Source organism: Xenopus laevis, chromosome 2S, assembly GCF_017654675.1.
Source record: "Xenopus laevis strain J_2021 chromosome 2S, Xenopus_laevis_v10.1, whole genome shotgun sequence".
NCBI classification, from domain to species: Eukaryota; Metazoa; Chordata; class Amphibia; order Anura; family Pipidae; genus Xenopus; species Xenopus laevis.
This window is the reverse complement of record NC_054374.1, coordinates 168,633,719-168,643,854: the sequence shown is the minus strand read 5'-3', so window position 1 is coordinate 168,643,854 and position 10,136 is coordinate 168,633,719. Positions and strand designations below refer to the sequence as shown.

Here is a 10,136-nt window from a genome sequence, read left to right as displayed (position 1 = left end):
CCCAGTAGCTCATGTGTTACATTGGTTACCCAGATGGCTCCTTGCTAGTGTGGTGGTAGAAGGGTGTTTTAGTTGTATGCATGAGGAGTGGCCATTGGGAGGAGCTGTCCAAAAAGAGTTAAAGTGAATAGTCCTTGATGCCTTCTCCTTGCCAACTTCCACAGACACAAGTACAAATTCTTCCCCCCCTTAGTGTCCTGGTTGATTGACCCCCAATGTCTCAAATGATCACCTTGATTGTTCTTTAGATGGACGCAGTAAAATCGTTTTTTTTTCAAACTAAGCTACTATTTACTTCTCTGTTGCACCTGTTTTGTTAGGAGGCTGCAACATAATACCAGTTGTTTTGGTTTGTGATGAAGGAAACAATCTTAACTTTAATATTTCAGATCAGCTATGGAGCCACAGATGTCATGTTCACTGACAGATCCAGGTTCCCATACTTCTACCGAGTGGTCCCTAATGAAGGATATATCCATCGAGCTCTCATTCAGCTGCTGAAGCACTTTGGTTGGACCTGGGTGGGAGTCATAATATCAGATAGTGAGAGTGATTATATAAAGAGAGAACTAATAGACCTGATTACAAGCAATGGAATGTGTGTGGAATTTGTTCATGAATTAGATTGGAATCAATGGGAAACAGTCAGTTGGGAACGTATAATCCTAAAATCAACTGCCAGAGTTATTATAATCTGCGTTTCCAAAGAAAAGCTAATCGATGTATTGACCTTTACACATGGAAATTCTAATTTAAAAAGACTATGGATTATGACAGTCACATCATTATATGTTGATATTTTATATTATGACCTTGCAGAAATCTTGAATGGAAGTTTGATTTTTCTACTTTCTGCTGGTGACATTGCCGGATTTCATGACTTCCTCCTTAGTGTAAACCCTGATCAGTATCCAGAAGATCCCTACATATTCGCAATCTGGTATATTTCATTTAATTGTAGCCTTTCTCAAACTCCTCAAATGCAAAATAAAACATTGAATATAATTAAATTACCCAGTAAAGACAATATAACAATGAAATGCTCTGGAAATAAAAGCCTTGCATCAGTTCTTCACTTTCAAGAGATAGATCTCAGAGTATCATACAGTGTGTACAAAGCTGTGTATTTGTTGGCCCATGCGCTACATCTATTACTCTCTCATGGGGCACCTACAGACAAAGACCAACTGGAGAGCAAACTGAATCCATGGAAGGTGGGATGTTGGTTTCAGTTATCAAACTATAGGATCCTTTGATCAGTCCAATCTGACATAGACATTTGCAGAAACTGCTAAGCATGTTTATCATCTTTTTATATGTATTTTACTTAGTTTTTTTCATATGGCTACATTGTTAATTTGGGTTCAAACAATTTAGTCGTTTTAGTAGAATGAGCCACTACAGCATTACCCAGTAGGGTATTCTTTTGCTTGAAAGAAAGTTCAGTTCTTTAAGTCTTGTTTTTTGTCCTTTGCTTTTTTTTTTGTCCTGTCACTTTATAATGTTCTTGTAATGATTAATCAAAGCCCTTCACAAGCACCTTCTTTCCAGAGAAACATTGTGCTTGACAATTGGGGTGCCCCCTAAACGTTGTGCTACATGCAACTGAACTTTTCAGGGTTACCGGCAGTTGTTCTGTGTGTGCAGAAGTTCTTTTGTTCTGTATTTTCTTTATCTAATCCCATCCCAGTTGGAAGTGGTTTCCTCACCCCATGCTCACACCTTTCTTAATCCACCATCTTGATTACCTTATAATTAAACTTCTTACTAAGGTCTTTCTCATCTGGCTTTCTAGAAGCATCCACTCCCTCCATAAAATAATGATGTGGTTTTCCCTTAGCTGAATCACTTGCTGAGAAACGTTCATTTCACATCTTCATCATCACAAGAAGAGATTTACATCAATGATGAAGGAGAAACTCAAGGACAATATGATCTCAAAAACTTGGTCATGTTCCCTAATCAAAGCAGCAGTATAATGAGTGTGATTGAAGTGGGAAGCTTCAACACGTTGACCCCTGATCAGCTGATTGTCAATGACAGAGTCATCTTGTGGCACCCAGATTTTACAGAGGTGAGTTCCTAGTAAGGTTTAACAAAGAGAAACTCACAAGCAAAAATATCCTCTTCACTCTCCAAAATCAGTATATTATGAACATGAAGCTACTAAGAGTTTCCTCCCCTTCAAACAAAACAAGAATGCTATGCAACATATTGTAATGTATTCAAACTGGTCAACTACGTAAAATCATTCCTTGTCTGGCCAATCCTACACTTACCTTGTCTGATTCATAAAATATCTTGTATTTCACTATGAATTTTATAGTGAATATGTTTTACCTGCAACTTGAAACTGTTTGGAAGTCACTTGGGGAGAACGTTTGGAGGCCAATATATGTGCATCATGTGCCCTTAAATTGCTACTTGTGGTCAAAAAGGGGCTGATACGTTTACAATCAATAAATAGCCACTGTGTTCACTACACAATATTTTCCCCTCTCAGCACTATTGTCAGCCGCGTAAGGTTGGCAAGAGCAGCACTCCTCTACATTTCAACTTTTTGAAGGTTTTGCTTCACTGTATATCTCAAAATAATTATTCAGTTATTATCCTCCTGTCCAGAAGGTACAAATCCTGGTCTTACTGCTCGTATGGTTTTTGGTTTCAGGTTCCTCAGTCTGTCTGCAGTGAAAGTTGTATCCCAGGATACCAAAAAAAATCCAGAGAAGTACAGTTTTCCTGCTGTTATGACTGTGTGCCCTGCGCAGAAGGACATATCTCCAACACAACAGGTCACCAATCTCATCAGAAAGGGGGATATTAACCAATGTTTTATCCCAACAAAATGGTTGTCTGACCTGGGCTGACTTACATATAAAGCACTTTATGTTAATTATTTTCGTATATATAATATAATTGCAATAGAATATAGTTCCTTCTTAACATTTAGAAATGATTCAGTGAGAGCTGGGAGGATATGGGAAGGCCCCCCCCAAATCAGTTCTACTGGGAGATACATTAGATAGTTTCAAAAAAGGGGTTGGATGGCATGAAAATCATGGGATAAAGAAAAAAGCTCTTAGTAAAAAGTTGGATTGGATGACTGCCATCTTGGAGTCTGGAATTTTCCCCTCTGAGGCAAATTGGAGAAGCTCCAGAAGTGTTTTTTTTTATCCTTCCTCTTGATCAACTAACAGTTAGGCAGGTTTTATAGAGATAAAAAAGGTTGAACTGGATGGACGTGTCTTTTTTTCCAACCTAAATTGCTATGTATATAAATATATGAAGGCATGAATGAGAGAGACAGTACTTTTTCTACTTATAGTCCTTCCCATGCAGCAGTACAGATATCTTCTATGTCTCTCCTACTGACTGTCCATAGCGATCTCATGTTTCCAACTGGCTTCAGAAACTTGTCAATGAACTGAGATCCATTGACATGTTTCTGATGCACCATCTGACAAAAAAATGTATGAACTTTGGAGGAATAAAATAGATAATTTAAATGGACGCAATGTGTTTTTTTTTCCTGTTATCACATATTAACACATTTCAACTGATTTAAAAAAAAAAACATGAAAAGAAGATGTTAGGACAGTATGATGTTAATTTTATGTATTTCTTTAATCCATAGCCAAAACATGTACATTACAGTGGTCTCAACATAGCATTTCATAATACTCTTTGATATCCCACAGATATGGAAACCTGTATCCAATGCCCAGAAGGTCAGTGGCCCAATGACAATAGAACTGTTTGCATCCAGAAAACAATAGAATTCCTTTCATATGAAGATCCATTCGGACAGTCTCTGGCTGCAGTCTCAGTTTTCTTTAGTCTTATTGTCACATCAGTGGTTCTGATTTTCATAAAACATCACAAAACTCCAGTGGTCAAGGCCAATAACCAAACCATGAGCTACACGCTCCTCCTCTCACTCACATTGTCCTTCCTCTGCTGCTTCTTGTTCATTGGGCGACCTCAGAAAGTCACCTGCCTGCTCAGACAAGTTACATTTGGGATCAATTTTACACTTTCTGTCTCTTGTGTCCTGGCTAAAACGGTCACAGTTGTCATTGCCTTTAATGCCACAAAGCCTGGAAGCAAGATAAAGAAATGGGTGGGAACCAGAGTGTCCATCTGGCTGGTCCTTCTCTGCTCACTGGTCCAGGTTGGGATATGCCTGGTCTGGCTGATCTCCTCCCCACCATTTCCAGACTATGACACTCACACTTACACTGGGAAGATGATATTACAATGTAATGAAGGTTCTGTCACTGCATTCTACACTGTGATTGGTTACATGGGATTCCTGTCTGCATTAAGTTTCATTGTTGCTTTCCTGGTTAGGAAGTTACCAGACAGTTTCAATGAGGCCCAGCTGATCACTTTCAGTATGCTGGTGTTCTGCAGTGTTTGGGTGTCCTTCATCCCAGCGTACCTGAGCACCAAGGGCAAATACATGGTGGCTGTGGAGATCTTTGCTATCCTGACTTCCAGTGCAGGGCTGCTGGGCTGTATCTTCATTCCCAAGTGCCACATTATCCTCTTCCATCCTGAGAAGAACACTCGGAGCTACATAACTGGAAAACCCTTACAGTGATTTATTGCTATCATTATTATTATTACTAAGTGTTAAGCAGCATTAAAAACCTTAAGGCGGTGGCTTGATTCTGAGCCGAATGGTAGCATAAGCCTGTAGCTCCGTGCACACTGACTCCAGCCAGCCTTTAAAACAACGCCGAAAGATGGGGAAAACTCACAAACCAAGAGCGGATAAGGAGAGAACTCCCAGGAGGCACCTGGCAGCAGCTTCCAGTGATATAGCATCACTATTTCCAAAGAGAGGAGTGGGTCGCGCCGAATTCAAGATGGCGCCCACACGAGGCTGAGAGATGAGGAAGCAGACTCCAACAGAGAGCAATCAGAGGGTGGGAGTGAAGCGGAGGATGAATTGGACCTGCGGTCCTACATTACTAGTCTCCCCTCAAAAAAAGGACATTAAAGAAATGCTCCAGGAGGTCACTGCCACCTTTAAGGAAGAAATCCTGGCTATAAAGAGGGATATATTATCCCTGTCAGCATGTACAGATGGAGTAGAACGCAACCTAAGTCAGTGCAATGACAATCAGAGATCCATCTATAAGCACATACAGCAGCAAGACACTATCATTCAGGAACTACAAAGGCAGATGGAAGATCAGGAAAATAGGAGCAGGAGGAATAATATAAGAATAAGGGGGGGTGCCTGGAGCAGTTCAAGCTGAAGACATTCGCACTGCACTGCTACAAATTTTCAACTCTATTCTGAAGAGGGAGTCATCTGTGGACATAAACATAGATAGGGCCCATAGAGTTCAGAAACTAAAGGCAGCACCTCTGAATGTACCTAGAGACATCTTATGTTGCTTACACAGTTAACTGAAAGATGAGATCTTAACCAAAGCCAAAGAATTTGGTCTCCTGACATACAGTATGAAGATAACAACATCGAACTTTTCCAGGATGTATCAAGGACAATATTGTACAAGAGAAAAGTCCTAAAGCCTCTAACAGACAAATTGAGAGAACATAACATGTTGTACAGATGGGGATGTACTTTCTCACTAACTGCAACTAGAGATGACAACTACTGCTGTGATTACAGTTCCTGCCGACACAAACTCTTTTCATAAAAAGCTGCACCTTCCTGAGATGAGCATACCTGGATGGATTCCAGAATTAAACCTGGAGGAATGGTCACAAATCCCGCCCTCAAAAAGAACACCTAGAACACCGAGAACACCTAGAACACTTAGGGAGAGACTGAAACTTCCTCCAATCTGATACCACGAGTCAACTTTAAGGAAGAAAGTCTTCATACCTAACACCACATCAGGACTAACAATTAACCCAATGCCTGAATGTCGGGTGGTTGACTCACACTTTAAACTGATTCTTGAAGAATAACCTACATCAGTGGTCCCCAACCAGTAGCTCGTGAGCAACATGTTGCTCTGCAACCCCTTGGATGTTGCTCCCAGTGGCCTCAAAGCAGGTGATTATTTTTGTATTCCTGGCTTTCTGACAAGTTTTGGTTGTGTAAAAACCAGGTGCACTGCCAAACAGAGCCTCAATTTAGGTTGACAATCCACATAGGGGCTATCAAATGGCCAATCCCAGCACTTATTTGGCACCCCAGGAACATTTTTCACACTAGTGTTGCTCCCCAACTTCTTCTACTTCTGAATGTTGCTCATGGGTTCAAAAGGTTGGGGATCCCTGACCTACATGATAGACCAGACAGACGTTTATCCGGTAATAATATACTGTGGCTCTCAGTTGCCGAAGGATCAGGTGTTGCTTTGAGTTTGGGCTGATTTTGATCTGGACATTTAGAATGACAGTTCAATGTGGTGTACTACGTTTGATCTTACTCATCATTCTGCTTTCATGTTGTTTTCATCTTTCTGATTTGATATCTCAGTTTCAGACATTTATGCTGTTTTTTATAGTTATTATCCCACCTCAACATTTAGGTAAAGATCTTGTAAGCTGGCGGGGATCAGTGGAGATACACTTCCTTTAACACCATTTATGTACCACCTACACTCCAGTCAACCACCTACCCCCACAGTCAAGGTGCAGTTCACCCAAGCCGCTCTTATACCATCCCAGCCGGGGTGAAAAACCCCGATAAGTCTAGTGTGGCAACTATTACCCATTAATGTCCCTACCCTTCCCAATAAGATCTCTCCTCATGTTTTATACCTTCCCCTTCCTTTGTTTTTCACTTCCACGCAAGTTTCCAACAAGTTTAAACCATCAGTTGGGTATATGATCATGACTAGCACATGTAATGATGGCTAATGTTTCAAATTTGCAATGCACGGTACTTACGTTTAATGTGAATGGGTTAAATGAGCCAGTTAAAAGGGCTCCGATTTTTCACGAGTAAATTAAACTTAATTCAAAAATAGTGATTCAAGAAACTCTCTTCAAAGGAAAACACAAACCAACTTTGAGACTAAAGCATTACCCCCATATTTTTATGAGCAACAACCCTTTAAAAAAATCTTTGGGAGTATTAAGCCTTATCCATAAAGACCTCCCATTCAAACATTTAGATACAATTACTGATAAGGAGGGGCGCTTTCTTATTTTAAAGGGGAAACTAATGGAACAACCTTGCACAATAGCAAATGTGTATGTACCCAATACGGCACAGATAACATACCTGAAACACTTCTTGAAAGTTCTAGGAAATTGCAAGGAAGGCCTCCTCATATTAGGGGGAGACATTAACCTAACACTTAACCCCCTAATTGATTCATCTTCTGGGAAAACAAATGTATCCTACAAGGGTTTAAAGGAAGTAAAAAAAGTCATTGTCTGAGTTGCAATTGATTGATGTCTGGAAAACACTCAATCCAGCAAAAAAGGACCATATGCACTTTTCAAAAGTCCATTCTGTTTATTCGAGAATAGATTATATATTTACATCACAATATTGGTTGAAATGGTTTCTAAGAGCAGACATTGGGAACACCATCTTATCTGATCACTCCCCATTAACTTCTACATTCACAGTCCCCCAAACATGGAGAGCGGATTTTACATGGCACTTGAATGAAAGGTTGTTGCATACAGAAGGTAGAAAGAAACAGATCCAATCTTGGATAGATTCGATAATACAAAATAACAGTGCTGCTGATACTTCACCGGCGACACTGTGGGAAACTGGTAAATGTGTTCTGAGAGGCAGTCTGATTGCCATGGGGAGCAACCTGAAAAGAGAAAAAGATAAGGAGATTAATACCCTACTAAAAGAAATAATGATCCTAGAACAATCCCATAAAGAAACTATAGCCCAAGGGACATTAGTTGCACTTAAAAGCAAGAGATCACAATTGAAGGCCCTTCTTAATCATACAGTACAAAAAGCTTATATGAGGACGAAGCAGCCATATTATGAACTAAGCGATAAATGTAATAAGCATTTTGCTAGAATTACCAAAAAAATCCAACCCCAAATGCAGATCATGTCTGTTAAAGACAGGGATGATACATTACATTAGGACACTATAGGAGTAGCAAGTGCTTTTCAAGACTACTACCAAGCACTTACTTGAACTCAGGCCCACCTAAAAAGGAAGAAATTAGTAAAATAGAAACATTTATTAAAGAGGCAGGCCTAAACCAACTAACTCTGGAAATTACCCAAAAAATGGAAGTCCCTTTTGAATCGAAGGAAATAGAGGAGTCCATAGATTCCCTCACTCCAGGGAAAAGCCCTGGACCGGATGGATACACTGAACTTTTCTATAAAGCCTTCAAACATGATATAATTCCAGTTCTGCTTAAATACTTTAATAGCATAACCAAAGAAACTGGGTTTCACTCACAAGCCCAGGAGGCCCACATAACAAATCCCCAAACCAGACAAAGACCCCCAATTAAGCTCTAGCTATAGATCCATTTCCCTGATTAATATAGATTTGAAGTTGTACGCAAAAATGATAGCTATTAGAATAAAGAGATACTTATCTGGACTCCAATAAAGCAGGGTTTGTGCCTAAAAGAGAAGAAAAGGACAATAAGGCTAAGATTATAACACTACTTAAACATGCCCAAAAACAAGGCATAATGGCAAAGGATAATGGCTCTATATGAGAAACCCACGGCACGCATTCGAATAAATGGAACCATGTCCTCAAAGGTGTCAATTTTAAATGGTACAAGGCAAGGATGCCCCCTCTCACCAGTCCTATTTATCATGGTGATGGAAACATTGTTGGCGCATATCAGACAGGACCCCGATATCTCAGGCATAATGGTTGAACTCGATGGACATGTGTCTTTTTTCAACCTTACTTACTATGTTACTATGTTACTATGTATAATTGCTGCAGGTCAGGATTTTAAGTGTGTGGCCTTTGCAGATGATTTTTTACTTTGTATAACCAAATCTGCAATTTCCCTACCAAACATTATGCATTTAATGAGAGAATTTGGTATGCTATCTAATTTGAAAGTTAATTACTCTAAATCAGAGATACTCAATATAACAGTCCCAGAGGCAAGAACCAAAGTACTACGACAAAACTTCCCATTTAAATGGGCCGATCCGACAATCAAATATTTGACCTGACCTAGGAAAACTCTACCAAGATAACTATATGCCCTTATTAACATACTTTCAAAAATCAGTTAGCAATTGGGCAAAATTACAACTTTTGTGGTTTGGGAGAATACAAACTATTGAGATGTTTCTTATACCGAAGCTCTTATATCTCTTACAGGTACTTCCAATATTGGTGCCCCAGTCCTTCTTTGCTTCCGTAAAGTCCATGATATCTAGATTTGTGTGGAAAGAGAAAAGCCTCAGACTGAAACATGATTTACTAATACAGCCTAAAGACAAAGGCGGCCTAAGCTTACCAGATGCATACCTTTATTATGTAGCTGTTCACCTTGTCCGTATCCTTAATTGGAGATTGGAGAAGAAGAAAAAAGACTGGTGCACTCTGGAACAATCATTGATAGGGAACCCGCTGATGCACAACGTGTGGACAGAAAATGATATCAAAGCAACAGCCCTTAGTGGGCGCCACATTGAAAGTGTGGCACAAAAATAAAAAAGAATATAAATTAACATCTTCTCCCTATATACTAAAAGCTTTAGTATACAATCTAGACTTTAAATCTAGTATGGAGGAAGGGTCATTCACGAGATGGGGTAAATGCGGTGACAGAGAAACCAGAGTAAAAGATCTTATGAAAAATAACAGGCTGATACTGTTGGCAGAGATTCAGAAAAGATGGGGCTGACACCCCAGAGACCCCTGGGAGTATAACCAACTCCATTTTTATATCAAATCTTTAAATCTTGATGATTGGGATAGACCTGAAACACATTGGGAAAGGCTGGTAGCTACACAAGTAGAAATAACCAAACCCCTCTCCAAAATGTATGAGCTGCTAATTGGGGCAATTTACTCCAAATATGAGAAAAAGAACTAGGAGTTACCGTAACACAATATATGTGGAACAATATAATCAAGGGGGTACAGCCAGAACGAAACAGGCAATCTAGAAATGAGTCACCCGGTGGCATTACACCCCTATATCATTGAAAAGGATGTTCCCCAGTAGTT

At 39.7% G+C, this 10,136-nt stretch overlaps 1 protein-coding gene across 1 annotated transcript; it reads left to right on the top strand.

The window, feature by feature from the left end:
• The first annotated feature begins 312 nt into the window (after positions 1–312).
• LOC121400736 (vomeronasal type-2 receptor 26-like) lies at positions 313–4,603 on the top strand. The gene is made up of 4 exons (XM_041584690.1): positions 313–1,214; positions 1,841–2,074; positions 2,669–2,792; positions 3,699–4,603. Exons 1-4 carry the CDS (start codon positions 357–359, stop codon positions 4,601–4,603), a joined length of 2,121 nt encoding a protein of 706 aa, XP_041440624.1. The 5' UTR covers positions 313–356.
• Positions 4,604–10,136: the final 5,533 nt, after the last annotated feature.